The 20,575-nt window shown below is 41.0% G+C and overlaps 1 protein-coding gene across 9 annotated transcripts in view; it reads left to right on the forward strand.

Annotated features, from left to right (window-relative positions):
- ARNTL (aryl hydrocarbon receptor nuclear translocator like) overlaps nucleotides 1-20,575 on the forward strand; it is a 47,899-nt gene that overhangs the window by 20,412 nt on the left and 6,912 nt on the right. For 2 of the 9 annotated variants that reach the window (XM_048305578.1, XM_048305579.1), the window contains exons 2-12: nucleotides 4,469-4,592; nucleotides 5,279-5,426; nucleotides 8,173-8,193; nucleotides 9,088-9,126; nucleotides 9,461-9,502; nucleotides 10,064-10,221; nucleotides 11,632-11,711; nucleotides 12,728-12,820; nucleotides 13,809-13,926; nucleotides 15,986-16,135; nucleotides 17,872-18,118. In XM_048305578.1, coding sequence (XP_048161535.1) covers nucleotides 5,287-5,426; nucleotides 8,173-8,193; nucleotides 9,088-9,126; nucleotides 9,461-9,502; nucleotides 10,064-10,221; nucleotides 11,632-11,711; nucleotides 12,728-12,820; nucleotides 13,809-13,926; nucleotides 15,986-16,135; nucleotides 17,872-18,118 — 1,088 coding nt within the window. In that variant the 5' untranslated portion in view covers nucleotides 4,469-4,592; nucleotides 5,279-5,286. Of the gene's footprint in view, nucleotides 1-1,687; nucleotides 1,710-1,778; nucleotides 2,837-4,468; nucleotides 4,593-5,278; nucleotides 5,427-7,803; nucleotides 7,914-8,172; nucleotides 8,194-9,087; nucleotides 9,127-9,460; nucleotides 9,503-10,063; nucleotides 10,222-11,631; nucleotides 11,712-12,727; nucleotides 12,821-13,808; nucleotides 13,927-15,985; nucleotides 16,136-17,871; nucleotides 18,119-20,575 lie in introns of those variants that run through there. The other 7 variants (XM_048305581.1, XM_048305580.1, XM_048305582.1 and 4 more) reach the window with 7 other exon arrangements.

Genomic DNA, 20,575 nt, shown 5'->3' on the forward strand with positions numbered 1-20,575 from the left:
CAGATTAGGGACTGAGCAGCTGGGAAACAGCTTGGCAGAAAAGATAATTTATGGTTCATGAGCCAGCAGTGGTGCCCTTGCAGCAAAGAAGGCCAAGAGCCTCCTGGATTGAGTTAGGAGTTCTGCTGCCAGCAGGCTGAGGGAAGTGATCCTTCCCCTTTATTGAGCGCTGCTGAGACACTTCTGTGTTCTGGGTCTAGTTTTGAGCTTCTCCATGCAAGAGAATGTTATTTTAGTTACCACTGACTCTTTGAGGCAGCAGAGAAGTCCTTTGTTAAAGTAGCTGGAATTAAAGACTGTAGGTGCTTTCCCTCATAAACAAGGAGAGATAGGAACCACCACCTCTCTTGATCTCAGTGTTCTGTGAACAACATAAAATGCATTGTTCTGTGTCTCCATCACCACTGTGAGAGTCTGCAAAGCTGTGAGGTGATGCCATGATCTGACCTGTTCTGCTTTCTCAGAGGCTCTACTGATGAACAGATGGTTTTGGTGTGGGAGTGTACCTGGTCAGATTGATCTATTGAGAAACTGCACATGGAGTTTTTCTTCTGTTTATTGGAGACTTTTTTCCCTACATGTCAAAATTGTTTATCTTGTAGCTTTGTGGCTGGTTAAAATCCATGGGCTGCTTCCCTCCAGCCTGCTACTTTTTCCTTAGGAAAGATGTGGAGCAGCTGTTGGAAGAGGGGGTCTCTTGGGCAGCTGAGGGCTGTGCCTTTGCCTTCCACAGAGCAGGGCATCCCTGTGCCCTGTTGTGAGGGGCTGGAGGAGCTGCAGGAGGCTGGAGCAGCTCTGGGTGTGTGGTCAGGGTCAAAACATGAACTGCTGATGTCAGGAGGAGTTCCAAAACTCAGATGGGGATCACAGGCTGCCAGGGGCTGGTGGACATGCTGAGGACTCAGTGGTAAGAGGGTGACCTCAACAAACAAACCAGGGTAAAAATCCCTTCTTTGCACCAGAGAGTGTGGTGAGATGGATCTGCATGTGAGAGAAAGCCACACAGCTTTTTGTCTTCTGGGAGATTAGAGTACTTGCAAATAGTGTTAGGGAGCCATTAAAACCAAACAGTATCAATATACTGGGAAGGTATGAAGTATTCTGACAGCTGCTCCTTAAGTACTGAGGGCAAAGGAAACTACCCTGCTTTAGTTCAAAGATCTTCCTGTGATTCCTATGGAGTATTCCATAATAAAGGTTCTGATGTAGGAACTGCTTGTTACTTGCAGCATTGTGCCCATGGATGCTGGTCTGCATGTTGAAATCACCCCAGGGACACTTGGAGTCCTCGTGCTGCTGAGCTGAAATCTCCCCAAGTGCGTGTACGTTGGGAGCCTCCAGCAGCAGCACGCTGCTGCTAGGGAAGATAAAGAACCTCTTTTTCTGTTTTGTACCACTTTGTACTGTGACACCTAACTCCAGCAATGGAATACTGCTGCGAAGGGAAGTAGATTATTTCCTTTTTGGAGCTGTTTTTGGTTCAGTCATTACCCATGAGTATCTTTTCAATGGCTTCTTCAGGAAACCACACCACAGTTTTCCTCTGTCATTGCGAAACTGCGCTTTTGAGATACGAGACACTCGTGATTCATAAAGTTATGAATTGCATTTCTTTCAGAATAAATCCATGTGTGCGTTGGACATAGCTGCCTCTTGCCTGGGGGTAACCAGAACTGATGGGGCTTGTGCAAAGAGGTCCTGACTCCCGGGTGGGTGCTTGGCTCATGGAGCTGACCTACTTTAGCTGACCTTGATTTGCTCAGAGGTGTTTGTGTACTCGTGATCAGCTTTGCTGCATGGTTAAGCTGGTCACGTGTCATCTCACTTTTTTTTAAAGGGATAAACAGTAAGGTTTCTTTTTACTGTCTCATTAGCCTTGTTTCAGGAGATCAGAGAAAGATGGAATGCAAGGAGGGGGAATCCCGAAGGAAGTAGTCCCAAACAGGCTGTAAAGACAAACTGTCATGGATACAGTGACAAAATATCATTTGATTCTCCTCTGCAGGAGAATCCTATCAGGAAGTAGACTCCATGGCATTTTTTTCAAGTAGGTCCTTAGAGTACTTTGGCAACAGGTTTAGCATCATAAATGGAAGATTTGAACTTTGCTTATTATACACATGGGTAACTTTTGTGTTCCTTCTCAGTGAGAATTTTTTTTAGGCACTGAACATCCAGCAGATGGAGGCTTAAAAGACAGTAAAATATTCAGTTTCCCAGAATTTTAAGAAAACCTTGTGAAAAAAACATTTCTCTGAACTGTTTAGTGGGGCATGCTGATTTTTGTTCTGATCATTGAGTTGACATTTTCTTAACTTTAAAACTCATTTCAAGAGACATGCATGGTTCTTAACTCCTGTAATGCTAAAATGTAGGACTGTGATTGTTAGAACTGGATGAGCATTTGGGACATGGTAGAGAAAGGGCTGACTGGAAAAGAAATTGAGAATAATGCTCTTGATGTGTTTTTTTCTGCTTAAATGGTCAAGACACTTAAAATAGCTGCTTTGAAACTATCAAATATAGGCAGGTATAAAATGGCACAGCTGAATGGATACTTGATTTCAAGATTTTTTTTCTATAAAACTGGTATGAAATTTTTGCTTGAGATGAGCAACAATTTGTTTTTTGCATTACTGAACAGTGACTTGTGCGGTGTTCTGATTCTGAAGCTAAAGTGTTGGCTATTGCAGGCATTCTTAAAGGGAAAAGACAGTGGTAAACTTACAAACCCTTTTTCTTCCACCCCCTGTTTCCTTTATTCATTCCAGCTCATCTCAGCCTTCTGTCTGAGGTCATCATAGATGGTCCATGAAATTATCTAATGCAGTAAAATGTGAGTTCAGCAAGCACCCTTACATAGAGATGTGTTCAGAAACACACTAAGTTTAGCTATAACTAATTTCTGCACATCGAATGGGTTTGGGTCTGAACCAAGCACAGAGAAATGGCCACTGACTGGTTTGACTGGTAAATTGAGATGCAGTAGTCTCATACACCACAGTAACACAATCGAGTCTGTAGCTGTTGGACTGCTTGGGGTAAGAGAGACAAAGCAGACAACTGGGAAAAGGCTGGCATAGGGAGACAGTAGGGCCTGACCTACAAAGAGCTATGGGTGTGAATGAAGCCCTTGCAAAACAAATGTGGTTGTGGATTCAATGGCATTTCATAGTTTGACTTAAATTTGTACTGATTTAGCTTTGGTCAGTTTCAGTGCCAGCTGGCTTCTTAATGTGCCTGTACCAGCATGTCACACATTCTCAAAAATGGAAAAGGGGTCAGGTTATTTGGGAAAGGACCACAGAGAAGAAGTTGGGTAAGATGGGCAATGAGCCCTCAGCAACAGTTTGGATGCTCTGCTTCAGGAGCAGCACTGATCCTCTGTTCAGAAGTTGGTGGTACTGAGGCAATGGCTTGCCTGACCTTACACTGCAGAGCTGCAATCCTGACTGTTATTACCATAGCAGGACCAGAAAATTAGATAATTTAAGCATGTGAAATTCTGAATTTGCTATTCTGGCAGAGCTGAAGAAAATGATAACAAATAACTTTGGATTTTTTTTGTCTAATAACTCAAAACATGTCTACATATGTGCTTCAGCAGAATTGGTTACAGTATGATCATGTTGACAGGATATTTGGTTGTTTGAGTTGTAAACTTCTGAGAGTGTCACGGGAGCTGCTTGTTCTGTGTACTTGGGAAGTTCTGCCATCACAGGTTAGAAAGGCAGTCAGGACATTCACAGGTGCATCAACCAGAAAATTGCATCCAATAGAATTTGGAAGTTTTCTTGCAGGAGGAAAATGTCAAACAGTTTCTAAATCTTCCATAGTAAGTTTTGCTGAAAAAATTGTTTTGTGACAGCAGTATGGAAGCAAAGGACATCCACATGTTTATAGTATGGTTGGGAGACACATTTGAGGGTGTGAATTGTAGTATGGGGATGGGGATTTTATATCAAACTTGGAAGCTTGCAGAATAAAACTGATGTTTAACCCCTGTCCTTCAAAGATGCCAACTGCTGTTACAGTGGAAAACAAAACAGTAAGCCAAGCCCAAACTTATGACCATCCTTAGAGGAAAGCAGTCAGGAGTGAAGGGTAAGTCTGTCTTTTGCACTGTGACAGCAATTTAACTCATTCTGGCAGCATCTGACAGCAAATGGCTCATGATTGTCATTGTGTGATCATTATGAGCAGAGGGGCTTTATGTAAAGACCAGAGAATGGCAAAAAGGGCCCATAAGGAAGTGGTGCCAAAGAGATTCCTTCTGCCCAAACCATGGTCCATTGGAGATGCACATCCCAACATCTAACTCTTTTGATGGATGGATAACTTCTACACTTTGTAAGAAATGAAATTTGATCCCTGAGTTGGAAACATCTATTGCTTTTGTAAACTGTGTCTAAAACAATTGGTTTTGAGGTGTTTTTTAACAAAACCTGCTGGTTTTCCTCCCATTCAGGTTTTTGAAAGTATTTGACCAACAGAACATGAGGCATGGAAGAGTTCTAAGATTATCAGCTGCTTTGGGCTGAGCATCATCATCTTTGCCCAAGTGGATTTAGGCTTCCAAGACAGGCCTTCAGGTAAAACCTCTTCTCTTTCACAGTTGATGCTATTTAGCAGTGAACTTTTCACAGGGTTTCTTCCAACAATGTAATTATCTGCAGTCCAGAGAATTAAAAAGTGTATGTTTTGGCTGAAAAAGCCAATCAGATTCATTTGTACCTTTAACCTTCTTAGACCATCATTGGGTTATTAGGTTTTTATTTGTGGGATCTGCTGTTGTGGAGGTATTTATTTCTATGGAAATCATCTTAATTCTGTTCCATGAAATTCAGTGGAATCAGAACTTTTAAAGTTTATGAACTGTTCTGATATGATCTTCAAATGCAGAGGCACACTAAAGTAAGTGTTCCCTGTCAGAAATATTTCTGTTAGGTAGAAGCAATTGGCTGGCCAGGTAACATAAGAATAAACCTGGTTCAGTTCAAGATCATGCTGACAAATCTTTAAAAGCAATTGTGCTACATAATGTGTTTTGAGAGTGGTCATGGTTTGTGTGCAATACTCAATGCAGCAGTAACTGGAAAAGGAGAAATTACCTGGTTTTTTTACAGCAAGAGGAAATAATAGAAACTGGTTGTTGCAGTTTTTTAATGATGCTAAGTTCAAGATAACTTTTTTGGTTAAAAATATGTAAGTGTCTGCTTATATTAATGCAGTGGTTTTTTGGTTGGTGGGTTGTTTTTTCTTTCTTCCCTAATGTTAGACAGTCCAATGGCAGACCAAAGGATGGACATATCTTCTACAATTAGTGACTTTATGTCACCAGACCCTGCTGACTTGATCTCCAGTTCCCTTAGCACTTCAGGAATGGACTGTAATAGGAAAAGAAAGGGAAGCTCAACCGATTATCAGTAAGTTGGATTTCTCTTGACTTAGCACTGCTAAAAGGAGGTGGTAACACAACAATACAGTGGGGAAGACTATAGAAATATTTATAGCAATTTTTAAATAACCTCTTCTTTACAACCTGCTTTAAAGGTTTTAATAAAGGAGAAAGCTACTCTGCACTAAGAGGCAAGTTCATGATTTAATAAAAAAAATAAAAATAAAGCTTTCATCTCAGTGCAGCTAGAATTGAGGGCTATCACTTGGGGTAAAGCTGAGGAGAAAAACTTCGGGCTGGTGGAGAAGTGGAATTAGGACCGATGAAATGTACAGTGTGAAGGTTGATTATATTGACCATTTACATAGGAAATACAGTGTCTGACTAACAGATGGAGAAGATAATAAATTTATTGAAAAACGGAAGCAAAACTAGGAATAGTTCCTTTTCTTCACCTATTTTTTGCCTATTTAGTCACTTCCTATCAATGTGCTGCCAACCTTTGCCTGATGAAGCTGTTTTGGGCTCTCATTTGAATATGAATCTGAATAGTCTCCGGTTTGAGGTATTAGAGCTGCCTTTCTTTTAGTCAACTGGTTAAATCTTGTATTGGTTCTCAGCTGTAGAAAGAGATCCCACCAACTCTGCTTTAGAACAGCAGTGAAGGGCACAGGAGAGTTTGCCAAACTCCCAGACCTGTAATGTCTCCTTCACTGGGCACACCAAGAGCAACACCAAGAGCAACCTACTTACTGCAAGTCCCTGTGCAAGCCTCCTCTGCATTGTAACTTCACAAAGTGTGGCTGCAGGGGAGCTTGTGAGTGGCCACATCCATTATTCATCCAGCCACTGAGTCCACTTTTATGTAATTTAGCACAGATTTTATTGCTGGGGGCCTCTGGATTGTTGGCAGCTCTTTTTAAAAGGAGGGGCAGAATTTTTAATCCATGCTGAGCATGATAATTAAGAATTAGAGTCTTTTTAGGAGAACTTATGCACAAAACTTTAAATTCTTCTCTGAACTGCCTTTAGTCTCCCTGAAAAGCACATGTGTCCCTCTAGTTGAATTGACTACTACAAAATTGAGTGAACAGCCTCAATCTTACCAACTTCCTCTTCTCTAGAAAGGATTTCTCCATCTTTATTCCTCTGGGTAGGAAGGATTACTCAAGTCCTCTTTTCCAAAAGACAGCTTGTTCTTGTAAGTTATAATTCTGCCCTTTAGGTTCTGTGTGCATTTTTTAAAAATGTGTGAAAACACTGTTTCCTTGAATCTTTAGTGAAATAAGTTTACAACAGCTGTAGTCATACTGCAGTTCATGTTGTGTTGCAAAGTAAATGGTGACTAGTAAGTGTTCCTCTTTGAAAGTAGAACTTAAGGTAGACTGCCTTGATCCCTCCTTATATCTATGTATATATGGGAAAATGGTCAGAAATGCTACTGTTCCAACTTCTGCTGCCTGTTAATGATTTCATTACATAACAAGTGTCCAGTTTGGTGCTTCACATACCAGTGAAGCCAGGGAGTAAGGGAGGCAGAACCAGTGTTTTAGGGGGGTTCTTTGTTCACCTCTTGAGTACAAGCAAGAGGAGTCATCAGCTGCACTTTCAGCTCTCCACAGCAACTTTTTAGTTCTTTCTCCTGCAACTCCTCCAGGAAAATTCCTGCCCAGCCTATTGCTGTCACTTCAGCAAGGGCTGGTCAAATGCTGTAATCCAAGACTTCATGCACAGGACTATGGACAGTAAATTTCTTTTCTTGGGAGTAATGTTTCCAATTGAAATGTTACATGATGAGAAAACAAACTACCCTGATGCATTAGTAACTTCCCTTTTACCTCTTTTAGATTTTGCTTTCTGGGGGTGTTTAACAACAAACATCCCAGAGCTAAAGGTGCTGTCACAAGTGCTCTTTAATTGTGAGCATCAGGAGTCAGTGGCTAAGACAATAACTCAGGTGTGCAGATTGGGAGATGAAGAAAACATTTAGCTTTATTATTATTATTTTAAAACTGATCACAAAGATAATTTATCAAAGAGTGCAGTGAATAATACCTGAAAGACTACCATGTTTATTTTTAAGAAGGTTTGTGTCCATTGTTGAACAGGAATAACTAATGTGTTAATGAGATGAGAAGACTTTTTCATAAGGCTTTTATAAAACACAGCCTCTTATCATGGTAAAGCTCAGTCGTATTTCAGGTCACTTTACAGTCTTGAAGTGATGCCAGGAGTTAGTTTGCATGTAGAAATTCTGTTTAATTTCCTTATGGTATGATAAAGTCTGTATAAAGTTCAGCCTGGGACTTTAGACTAAAGCCAAGTGTGCATCTGTCCTGCTGGGCAAGAATCGAAAACTGAGAAGCTTGGGATACTTTATTTTTATTTTTTATTTCTGGCCTTAGAGTCCTCTGAAATCCCATTTATCTAACCACAAGGACAACACGCATAAAGCACAGATCTTTCCTTTCTGAAGATGAAACAATATCTCAATGATTTGCATAACATAATTTAGGTTAGTTATTTTATTAGTTTTTCACGTTAAGTGTAATGAACTATGCTCTCTTTCCTTAAAAAGCAGAATTATTCTTTCAGGAAGTAGATTAATTTGAACAAGCTTGTTTCTTTAGAAAATGCTCACTGCTATTGTCCTGTTTTCATTGTGCTTTTTCATTTCAAATAGAATAGGAATTAGCTTGAGAATTTCAGCAGAAAATGTAAGATATTATTCTTATTTCCTATATATGGTGTACTTTATTTTTCTTTTTTTTCAGACTCGATGGCTTTCCTTTTGAGTAAGTATAAATATTTTAGTAATTAGTTTCTCTTGAAAAAGATGCCCAGTGTTTTTTCCCCTGCCTTTTGCTTCCATGTACCTAAAATTTACAGGTAGAAATTAAACTAGAATGAGCAGGCCTAGGAATGTCCATTTAAGCACAGTTGTATAGATTTACATAAATCAAAACGTTGTCTTCCTAATTATTTTGTCTAAAAAATGAAGTGTAGTTGTAGGCATTTAGCTCTTTTTAGCAAGTACAGCTGTGAAAACTTTTGTTCTCCTCTCCTGCTTAGTTGTGCACATATGGCTACAGTATTAAATATATTAAGGGGGATTATTTCTATTCTTCATGCCTCCCTTCTTACTTTTTTCCTTCATGCTGAAACAAAAGCTACCCATGTATCTACACTGAAAGTTGTACTAATTTCCAATGTGCCTGGTTAGTTTCATACAGACTTGCCTTCTCTCCATGCATTTGGCCATCTCCAGTGGTGTGTTGGTTTAGGTTATTACCATCTTCTACCCCAAAACCAACTACCATAAGGCAAACTGAGCTATAGAACATACAGGCATCTGCACAAAGTTGGGTTTTCCCCCCCTTCTAGTTAACTGAAAAACACTTTTGTAACAGATGATATCTTTGAACTGCAGCATGTTTTACTGTCAAACACATCAAACTGTGCCATTTAGTGAGTTCTGAAGGAGACACAACTAATTTAAGAAAATGTTTTAATGTTACAAAAACCACACAGCTTCCTTAGTCCTTCCAGTTTCTTGTTTTTATACTCCTATTTTTGTATTTATGATTTAGAGGTGGCAGGAATACTTCATTCTGACTTTATGGTAGTTGGATACCAGTTCTGCTAGTCCTGCTGAATTTGTGATGTGTTGCTTTGTTCTGTTTCTGCAGGGAAGGTATGGATACAGATAAAGATGACCAACATGGAAGGTACCGTTGATACAGTTGCTGAAATCTCAGTTCCACAGTTCTGACACAGGATCCTGACTGTGGATGCCTGTTCTCAGTGTCACTGTGGTCCCAAATTATTGCTTTGCTGGGATGAAGGCATAAGATTGTTTAAACAACATGAAACAGACAAGCTAAAAAACCCCACAGTCTGAGGTGCAATATTATAAATATTGATCTTTCCTGTAGAAAGGTTAAACAAACATTCAAATTCTAAAAAAACTGATCTTAATGAGGATCACTAGGATGTGAGGTCCAGTGAAAGGATTGGGTTGGGTGCTTTCAACACTAACTTTGTGATGTCATTTCTCAACAGATTGGAGTATGCAGACCAACAAGGCAGGATAAAAAATGCAAGGTATTGCTCTAAACAAATATATTTAAAAGAATTATCTCTTGCTTTTTGCCATGTATGAATTATTTGTGTATGTTTCTTCTGAAAATATCTCTTTCCAGCATTGATCTTCCCTTATTTTTCCATATCTTTGCACTGTTCACATTTTTAATTAGGTTTGCATAGAGTTTTGTGAAAACACTAATTTGGTGGGTAACTTGGTTTTAGTCACTTCATTGATGTTGAAATTGAAGCCAGATATATTTCTGGTAATGTTACATTCTTCATCTTTCTTCTTGCAGACTCAACAGTGGGTTGTGGAAGTGTTAACAGTGAATCTTAATATGGGAAGATACAAAGCTGTGCTGTGCGGCCAACACTGGGTGTGGTTTTCTGCTAAACCAGAACCTTGTGCTGCAACCTTTCCTGTTGCTTAGAACTGTTCTTTACCCAGATAATTAACATCAAATGTCTGAAGAATGTCTGCTGTCCTTTTCACAAGGACAAGAGGGTAGCTTACTTCTCCTGAGGAGGCTGCTTTTGGCCATTGTTTCACGTGCTTTGTGTTTGTCCTTGTGTGTGCAGGGAGGCTCACAGTCAGATCGAGAAGCGGCGGAGGGATAAGATGAACAGTTTCATAGACGAGCTGGCCTCGCTGGTGCCCACGTGCAACGCCATGTCCCGCAAGCTGGACAAGCTCACCGTGCTCAGGATGGCTGTCCAGCATATGAAAACACTTCGTGGTGAGTTGCCTGCGGCTGCAGGGCCATGCCAAATGGCAATTTCCCCTAAGCCACGCTTTTTCTCTCCTTTTCTTGCCCAAAAGGAGGGAGTTAATTCATTTTGGGAGGGCTCCTCCCCTTTTCTTAGCATCTAATGCTCAAGGTTCATTCACGACTTACTAGTTCATGGTCCAGTAAATACCCTGATCTCACTGGGGCAACTTGGGGATGAGAAGATAATAATTTTCCATCATCTGACCTATTGATCGCTACTGCCAGATTCCACAGCACCAAGGCAGCTGGGGCAGGTGGGGAAAGGGAACAAAGGGCTTAAGGGCAGTGCACGGTTGATGCTGGTGCAGTACTGAGCAGTGCTCTAAGCAGGCAGTGTCCCAAGTTGTTGGATAGAAAGATTAGATTTTAAGTATAATATTCCTACAGGACTTCTAAGTTTTTGTGTTTGTACCTTTAGCTCTGTGTGAAAGAATGGAGAATATTTTGAAAACTCAGCTTTGGTCTTTTTGACCAGTTTCTGTTGCAAGCACTTGGAGGGAAACACACAGGTTTGGAAGAGCTGAGATTGTTAAAAATTGCTGTGTGTTCCTAAAGCTTCACATAGCAGTGAATCAGTGCTTGGGTGCAAGTGGTGCTGGTGCTAAAAGCTTAAGCCTTCAAGAAATGCACTACTGAGAAAAAAAAGGGATGCAGCTAATTGTAAAAAAGATCCTGGTGATTGTTTTCATTTGTAGGAGAGCTGGTGCCTTCAGTCATATTTAACCTCGTGGTTTTGAAAGGCTTGACTTTCCTGCCACTGTCATTTGATGAGGTTAATACTTCATAACACTTCAGTGGTTACTAATTTGACTCTCTTCTGCCTTTATGAAGGGAATAGAATGAGAAGAATTACTCCTTAATAAGTAGCTGCCTCTTTTGTTGCCAGTTTTGGGGTTTTGGCATTGTAAGATGATGTCATTGTAATGCTGGGTTTTGTCTTTGGCTTGGAATGAGAGAACTGATGTGTAAATTCCTAAGTGATCATTTGTTTACATGAGCTTGTCATGGTTTACTGAGTTATAAGGAGAAGAAATAGTTGGAATGTTTTTACTTTTTAATCTCTTATTTTTGTAATTTCTAATTCTGAGACTAGACCATAAATCAAGGACAGCCTTTGGTTCCAAAATATATCAATTTATATCTCTGAGGCATTTAATTTGAATTTGTACCTAGTGCAGTACATGTTTCTTAGCAAAAAAGCTTCATCCTTTTTTAAGTTAGTACCAAGAGAGCTCATGTTGATAGTAAAACAAAACCAAAAAAGTAACTTTCATTTTAAAGAGCACTGAACAACAGTCTAAGAAGGAGCCAAAGGAAACTTGCTCATTTAAGTGTGTAAAGTTGGTGATCTGTGAATTGTTTGTTTGTTTTCTTTAGGTGCTACAAACCCATATACAGAAGCAAACTACAAGCCTGCTTTTCTATCAGATGATGAATTAAAACATCTTATTCTCAGGGTATGTTCCAACTTTTAATTAAGAGATATTAATGTCTATGACTATAACTCTCCCAAAGCACACCAGTATTTTTCTGCCATGTATCTCAGCTTAAAAATGTTTTGATTATGGAGAAAAACAAAGAAATCTGCAGACTGCTTCATAGAGTCAGTGAGTTTAATGATGACTAGCATTTCTTAATTCAAGCAGAAAGATTGAAGAGGGGGATCTGAGGAAACCCATATTTAGATGGTAACTGTCAGTATCTTCAGTTATTACATGAATGAACCAAAATTACATGAATTGTTTCCTTGCAGACTTGCTGCCCTGGGTTACCTTGCCATGATTTTCAGTGTGCAGTGATGCAATGAACACCTTTGTGGTTTTTTTGAGGTCACTGATGTAACATGACTTAGTATGTTTGGCTGCCTGCTGTTACACTGCTTTTATAGTGTGGAGAGCTTATCTCATTAGTCAGTAGTTAGGCTCTTCAGTGGCTTGTGTAATTGTTGAAGCACTGCAGTGTCCAGATGCAGCATATGCAGAATTTAATTTCTGCAGCATTGTGACTCTGAGGATACATAATTGGGGCCTATTCCTGCATGCTTGTGTGTGACTGAAAGACTGTACTTTGCAAATACGAATTAGTTGCCTCCAGGCACAGAAATAAATATCCATGTTATGTTTGGTTTCTAAAAGAGGAGCTTTTTAAATAGTTAAAATAACATTTTAATTTGAAGGCATTATTAAACATAATCATAATATTATTGGACAAGACATGGGTTCTTTCTTCTCCTAAAAGTTATTTTACATTCTGGGCACAATGCCCAGAATGATGCCAAAAATGTTTGCAGATGCAGAAAAACCCCTTCATTGTAATTTCACATTTTGCCTGTTGACTCAGTTATCTCTAAATGTTAAGACAGCTCTCCTAGTGTAGAAATTCTGTACTACTGTACACGAAGTGTTTTTAAAGGTTATAGCGATACAATGAGGATGTATAACTTAGGATTTGACTTTTTCCCCCCCTTAATTAGGCAGCAGATGGATTTCTTTTTGTTGTGGGCTGTGACAGAGGAAAGATACTGTTTGTTTCAGAATCTGTCTTCAAGATCCTCAACTACAGTCAGGTATTCTTTTCCATTTTAAGTATGTTAGATCTTAAAAGATTGGAGAGCTTTTTGATGGCTATGCCTTTATCTGGGGGTAGGTATGAGAACAGCCTGTCTTGAAAGCTGAGAGGTGTTGCAAAGAGAGAGCTCTTCTCTGCCTTGTCATTAGAGAAGATTGTTTCTGGTTTCCATTCAAAGCAAAGAGGTGAAAAGGAACTAAATTTAATTCACTGATTGATGCATTCTGCTCAGGGATTTACCCTCAGGATTGCAAAAGCATTACCTAATTGGGAATGGAAGCAAATATTGAAACATCAGTCTGGGGTTCTTCCAGTAGCTTCACATGGATTTTTCAACTTAGTTTTCTTTCTCTCTGTTCTGGTTTTGCTTGCATGCTTACTGATGGAAACTGGAAAGCAGTTATACCAAAGCCAGGTTTTTAATATATGATCAACATGAGGCTTAACTTGGACCATATATTGTGCAAATAATCTTCATTCTTTCTGTCATCTGCACCCCTCATCAAATTTAAAACTTGTATTAGTTTCAAAAGTTTTCCTCAGCCAGCCTTTAGTTAGGTATATACTAAATACCTATTCATATGTAAATAATGAAAGAGAACATTTGCAATTATGATTTTTTTTATTTAAATGTGTGGTAGAATAAGTGAGACTGAAACCAGAATATTTGGTTGGTGGGGAATTGAGGATGCCAGTTCTGCTAAACTCTTACTGAAAATGGTGACAGAAGTTACTGTGTAATGTAGTCATAACTTCCAATACACAGAGAAAACCTTCCATCAAATCACAGGATCAGAATAGTTGATTGGAAGGGACCCTTTAAAGGTCATGCAGTCCAAACCCCCTGCAATAAGGCTGGATCTGGATGTTTGATATTCCTTGGTTACACCTATATATATAAAAGGATTGTTCATACTGGATGCTAAAATGAAGAAAATATACTGAGCCATTATTTTACTTTTTGACTGAATGTTCAATCTCTACAGAATGATTTGATTGGTCAAAGTTTGTTTGATTATCTCCATCCTAAAGACATTGCCAAAGTGAAGGAGCAGCTCTCTTCTTCTGACACGGCGCCACGAGAAAGACTGATAGATGCAAAAAGTGAGTGTTACCACCTTTGGGAGAAGTGTTACCTAGCCAGAGTCACTGCTGCTGGGGCTTTGCCTCCTGTCAGAAGTGGGGTTGAGGGGGGATGCTGGATTGTCCCATGCCAAGGAAGTTTTAGCTTAAAGACAGGAAGAAACAACAAAAGAAAAAAAAAAAAAAAAGTGAAACAGGTATCTGGAAGCTGTTGGGTTTGGCATGCACTGTGGCACAGATGCATTACTGGAACTGGCTTCAGCTGTGAGATACCCTCTCTTTTCCAGGCATCAAAGCTTTAACCTCTTCCATTAGAACATATGAAGCATTTGTTCTAATCCATCATTCTAAATGGTCAGAGTACAGTCAGTATTATCTTGGTAGGCCTTAGCTGTCACCCAAGATAGAGGATTCATTTTATTTATCTATTTATTTATTGCTTTCTGCCACTTCCATCAATGACCCAGCCTTTCTCTTAGAAGGTTTTTAACCTTGGAATCATTTGCTGCTATGTCTCTTAGCTCTGTTGCACTCTGGTATTTTGAAGTAGTTCTGTATCTCTGCTGTTCTTGAGGTGAGTGGGTGTTTAATTCCCTCTCATAACAGGAGTCTGCATTGCTTAAGTGGAAGGTGGTATCTTACAACTGCAGATTTCCAGGTCATCAAGTCCCATGCTTGTCAGGAGCAGAAATCTCCTGGATCTCAGCTCACAGAAGCCACCAGCTCAACTTCAGAAACTGAAGTTGAGAGAGATCATTCAAGGGCAGGGAGCCTGGAGGCTTCAGCAGAATCAGCTGAAGTTTTTTCTGGCTCCTGTTTTCATCGGTTGTCAAGCATGAATATCTAGTGCTGCCTCCTGGGTTTTTTTTTGTATGCCTCTGACAAAGTTAGGGCAAAAATAAATACTATGAATTACAGTCTTCCCATCTGCTATGATAGACGGATTGGTAGAATTTCAAGAACTCATCCTGGTGAAGAGTACGAGGATGTATGCACGTATTTATTTCTGTGTTGGCATGAGTAACTCAGCACAGCTTGTACTCTCACCACGGTGCAGCAGTTTGGAGGGCATGTGGTGCAGGGCAGCCTGACCTGGAGATCACCTCACTCCAGTGGAATTGTGAGGGAGGCACACTTTCCACTAAAATACTGGAATTGCTGTCTTCCTCCTTATGTTAAAAGCCCACAAGGTCTGAGGAGTTTTTGTTCGTGTTGACAGCTGTTTGATTTTACGTATCCCCGTGCAGAAATGGTTGGAGTGGATGGCAGGCTGGGGAAAAGTTGCTGTGTGATTTAAATCCTCCATCAGCCCTTGGAGCACTGGCCTTGCTGATACCTGTGCTCCTGATGCCTGCCATGGAAGCATCTCTTCCCAGAGCCCTGGTGGTACCAGCACTCTGCTCTTGGCTCAGAGTGATGTTTTGGTTGTTTTCCCACAGAAAAGAATCTCCTGTGAGAATATGATAAAGGTCAGGATTTATTGTTAGGGCATGTCCATCTGCACTTATTTCTGCAAGGCAAGGGAGACTTCTTAGACATAACTGGAGGTCTTGGGGATCTGCAGTCCCTGTGTAGCTCCCAGCTACCTTTTTTCCTTCTCCTATCCCTGAAGTGTCATTGGGGCTCTTCTGCTCTGTATGCACATGTGTTTTCTGAGTGGGTGCTGTGATAGAAAAGTGCCAGTCTGAAGGGTCAGGAGCCTCCTGAGTGACTGTGTATGAAATTCTGCTCTGGCTATGGAGGAATAATCTCTCTATTTTTAATCAGTTCAGAGAAATTACAGTGTTCATTACAGGACTTGTGTGGATTTGTCCAATTTCTTGCTAATCATTGGACTCAGAGCCCTGTGTTCTTGAACTCGCCTCAGTGTTTCCACAGCAGGAAGCGGAGTCAGAACTTGCAGTGTTGGTATGGTCAGCTGGGTGTGCTGCACAGTCACATACATAAAAACCTCAGAAACAGGACTTCTGTGCAGGGCCCAGTGAGGCTGAAGCATTGTAGGGTGGGGTTTTTGGGGTAGCCACGTGTGTGGTTCACTCTGCACCTGACAGACTCTCCCCCACCCCCCGTGTTTGCGCAGCCGGACTCCCGGTAAAGACGGACATAACACCCGGGCCCTCGCGGCTCTGCTCCGGAGCACGGCGCTCCTTCTTCTGCAGGATGAAGTGCAACAGACCCTCCGTCAAAGTAGAAGACAAGGATTTCCCTTCTACCTGCTCAAAGAAGAAAGGTAACCATTATGCTTTTATTACCAAGGCTGTCAGGATTTTTTTCATACGATCTCTCATTTGCAGTGGTTAAATTTTTTACATTTATCGATGTTTCTTATTAAGATTCTGAACTATGTCTAGGTCTGTTATTTCTTCAAACTCCCCCTCACTCCCCTCAAGTATCTCTTACACACCTGCATTAGTATTTAAAGCCAAATTCTCCACTCTGCTCTCTTGAAACTTTTTCAGGCAGTTTGTGTCAACAGTTCTGGGGTGGTTATTGCATCATCTTCAGACATTGGTCAGATCACATTTGGTCTTCACCACCTGGCCAATGTCTCCAGTAAAGGGGAGCTGTTCCTTGTCCTCTGCTTCTATTTGCCCAGTGATGTTTGGGTGGGTATCCACCTCAAAAAATAGTGTATTCTAAGTTCATCTGTGGGTTTGGTACATTCTGAGGACTGGAAACCTGGCATTTCTATGCCTGGAATATTTGGTCATAGCATTAGCAGTGTTGACAATATTTTTTCCTCTGCAGGATATTAGTCTAGGCATGTTGGAATATATATTTAGCCCAAATGTGAAGGTTTCTTCTTTGAGTACTGTGAATGATAGATTTGGTGTTTGTTAGTTAAAGTGAAAAGACAAACAGCAAGAGAACAGAGGTCATTTTGGTGTATTCTCTGGCTGTGGCAGCTGCCCCAGCTCCCTGTGAGGTTCAGACACAGCTTCAGCCTTGGATCCTGCTTTTGTGCTCATTGCTGAGGAAGCCAGTTTGTATAGTGTGGCGTAAGCCTTTTACTCTACCTCCCTGTGAAAGTCATCTTCCTTGGAGTTTTCAGGCCTGCTCAGTGCTGAGGAATAGGAATTCTCCTTTTGGATACTGACTTTTACTGGCCCTTGCAAATGTTCATCACCCCTGTCTACAGCTGTCCCCTGTACACCCCAAACAGTGTATGTTCTGCCAAACATGTTCCTGGGTTTTGTAGGAGCCCCAGGTTAAGTTGAAAGAGGCAGTGTATTTATTAATCTAATTTCTTCAAACATTCCTTTGGATTGTTTGCCTCCTTTGCTGAAATAATAAAATGTGATGCAATTTCTGCTCAAAATTACCAAAAGCAACCTTGGTCTGAGCTATGTGATGTTTCAGCATAAACAGGGGTTTTGCCAAGATAAATTGTTTATTGGATTATCTCAGATTAGCTGCATTACAACAGGAGTGCTGAAAAATCCCTTAGAATCACAGAGTCCTTACGGTTGGAAAAGATTTCCAAGATTATTGAGTCCCAGCCTTTGACCAAACATCACCTTGTCAGCCAGACCATGGCACTGAGTGCTGTGTCACTTCTTGAACACCTCCAGGGATGGGGACTCCATCACCTCCCTGGGCAGCCCCTTCCATGCCTGACAGTCTTTTCAGTGAGGAAATTCTTCCTGAATCCTGACCTGACCCTCCCCTGTCGCAGCTTCAGGCTGTATCCCCTTGTCCTGTTTCTTGTTTCTTGGGAGAAGAGGCCGATCCCCACCTGGCTCCCCCCTCCTTTCTGGCAGTCCTAGAGAGTGATAAGGTCACCCCTGAGCCTCCTTTTCTCCAGGCTAAACACCCCCAGCCCCCCGAATTTCCTGCATAAGAGAGGAGATGCATTATTAGCAGAACTGAGTTGAAGTTCTCCAAAGCTGCATCCATGACCTAACTGCTTTCTTGGGTTTTGTTGGTTTGTTTTTTGGGTTCTTTTTTTTTGTTTTCTTTTTACAGCAGACCGCAAAAGCTTTTGCACTATTCATAGCACAGGCTATTTAAAAAGCTGGCCTCCAACAAAGATGGGCCTAGATGAAGATAACGAGCCAGATAACGAGGGTTGTAATTTAAGCTGCCTTGTTGCCATTGGAAGGCTCCATCCCCACGTGGTCCCGCAGCCGGTGAACGGCGAGATCCGCGTGAAGCCCACGGAATACGTGTCCCGGCACGCCATCGACGGGAAATTCGTCTTTGTAGATCAGAGGTGAGAGTTCCTCCAACACCTTCCGCTGTCCAGCACTGCCTCACGGACAGCTTTCCTTGCAGCAGTGTAAATACCATGGGGAAAATAAATTGCTGCCCTTTTTAGCTTTTTACTGCGAGCTGGGTTGGGTTTTGAGGTGGAGCTCAAAGCTGTTACTATGCATATTTTCAGTATGACTGGTTAAAGTTTTAAAAAATCCCCCAAACTTCCAAAAATACGGGAGAATAACGCCAGGGTCATTTCTGCCGGTTCATTAAGGGGGTTATGTACATGTGAAATCTACAGAAGAAAATGTTTTGAAACTGGACCCTAATTGCTACCTGTGTTACTGGAACCCTTTTGCAAACACCACACGGTTAAGTGGCTGCAGAGGCTGGGTTAGGCTTTGCTAGCATGTACACTTACATAACTGTTTACTGGGGCACATTCTGCTGGGTTAATGCTTCTCTATGGGATCTTTTGTGTCTGTAAGCAAAGCTTTTCATAAGGTTATCTCTTGGAAACGGGTTGAGAACTTGTGCCAATGTGGTATCTGCTTTCAAACATCAATTTATTATCTAAAAGGCTAGTGCTTTCCTTTTCCAAAAGAAATTACTTGAATTTGCTTAAGTAGCAGGCACATATGACCTGAATCTTCCTTGAAAATTACTGGGTCTTGGAGGGAAAAGTAGGAGGTTGAAGGATGTTAATGGAGAGGTTATGCTGGGTTGGTTGGAGAGGGGTTGCTTGGTTCCTTTCCTTGTCAACAGGGATTGAGACTGCCCAGGTGAGGCTGTTCCAATTTCCCTGTGGCTTTGGCTCAGCTGCTAGAAAAGCCCAAACTCCAAACTCTGACAGAATCTGCTTGCTGGAATTGCTTTCAGAGGAGACTCAGCTGATCTTTAGTGCCCTTTGAGAGGAAGTAGAGGATAGTCATGGGAGGAAGTGCAGTAAGGAGACTGGTTTGGTTTTTTTTATGTTACCTATCTGGTTTGGGGTGGTTTGGCTGTGTCTTTTGGTTAGGTTGTTTGGGTGTTTTTGGTTTTAATTTGATAGAAAGCTTTGGAAAGTACCAACTCTCGAGTGCTCGCCCTGGGAGCTGTGGGAGCATTCATAGCTTGCTGTTGCCCAGAAAATGCCATTCTGTCTTGTTTATAAGCAAGTTTTATTTTCAAAAGATCAGACATATTCCCCTGATGAGTAGTTTTGAGGCATTTCTAAAATAATGAGACTCAGAAAATGTTGACCCATTGGATTTAAACACATACGCTTTTATTTAATTGTTTTCCAGCTGTTGTTTGCAGTCCTTGGAATGTGTTTGCTACTTCAAAGGGCTCTTTGAAGGGGAATTTATTTAGAAGACAGCCTGGTCTCTAGGCCTGAAGTTGACATCCAATGATCCTTGCTTCTACTGGAGAATATTTAGGCACCTGTAAAAGTTGGAAGCAATTTCTTTCCAAGTCAGGTTTTTTTGTTAATATAGACTTGCACTGTTCCTTTAGCATTTGTCCAAGGAACTCAGGCAAGAAACACTTCTTAAACTCCCTGTGACCCTTTGTGTCCTTATGGATTGGATGGTCCCTGGAGAAGCTCTGCTGTGTGTCAGGTACCAATTAGCTGGGCTGCCACAGCCAGGGAACTGCTTAACAATTCACTGTTGGAACGCTGCACTGAACAGGGTTTTAAAGAGAATGTCTCTCCTCTTCTTTATTCAGTACTTCTAATTGGTCTGCATGGTGAATTTGAGAGTAAAATTAAGTTTCTTGTCTATGCAGATGACATCAGACACAGCTTCAGAATTCAGAGCTGCCTTGTTTTGTCGGAGAAGTGAGCTGAGGAAAAGAGGAAATACAGGATGAAATTCCAGAAGGACACAAACAATTTCCTTCCTTGCATAATAGGACAGGGTCAGATATTGGATTCACCAAGTCCATTGCCATCTGTCACTTGGTGCAGATTCTCCTTTCCACAGCACCTGTACATCCTGCTGTGAAAAGAAAAGGGTTGACAAATCACCTGTTGATGCTCATGCTGGTTGTTCCTCATCTATGTCAGATGTCCCACCACAGCAGTGCTGCTAAAAGCCTTGGTTGCTAAAGTTCTTGGAAAAATACTGGAATAAGGTTGACTTGGTTGCCAGCTCTTCCATTTTAAAGATAGACTTTGTTTTGCTGCTTTGTGGTTCTCTTAGAGATTGCTTTGATGGGTTATCTTGGGGTTTAAGTGTCCTGGGATAAGGCTCACCAGACAAAAGTCAGTTTAAATTCTTGTTTCCTTCACCAGGACTGAGGTGTTTGATCTCCCTGTCAAGGAGGACTTGAGGTGTAAAGCACCTGATTGGTGCTGAATTCTCTTGGTGTGTTTGGGAACATACAAGAAGTGCCCCACATTTAAATACTATGGATTTTGTGCTTCAGCTTTTTTCCTTCTGTTCTTATTCATAATTATTAATATGTACCAATTTCTACATTTTATAAT

This window comes from Corvus hawaiiensis, chromosome 6 (genome assembly GCF_020740725.1).
Source record: "Corvus hawaiiensis isolate bCorHaw1 chromosome 6, bCorHaw1.pri.cur, whole genome shotgun sequence".
NCBI lineage: Eukaryota > Metazoa > Chordata > Aves > Passeriformes > Corvidae > Corvus > Corvus hawaiiensis.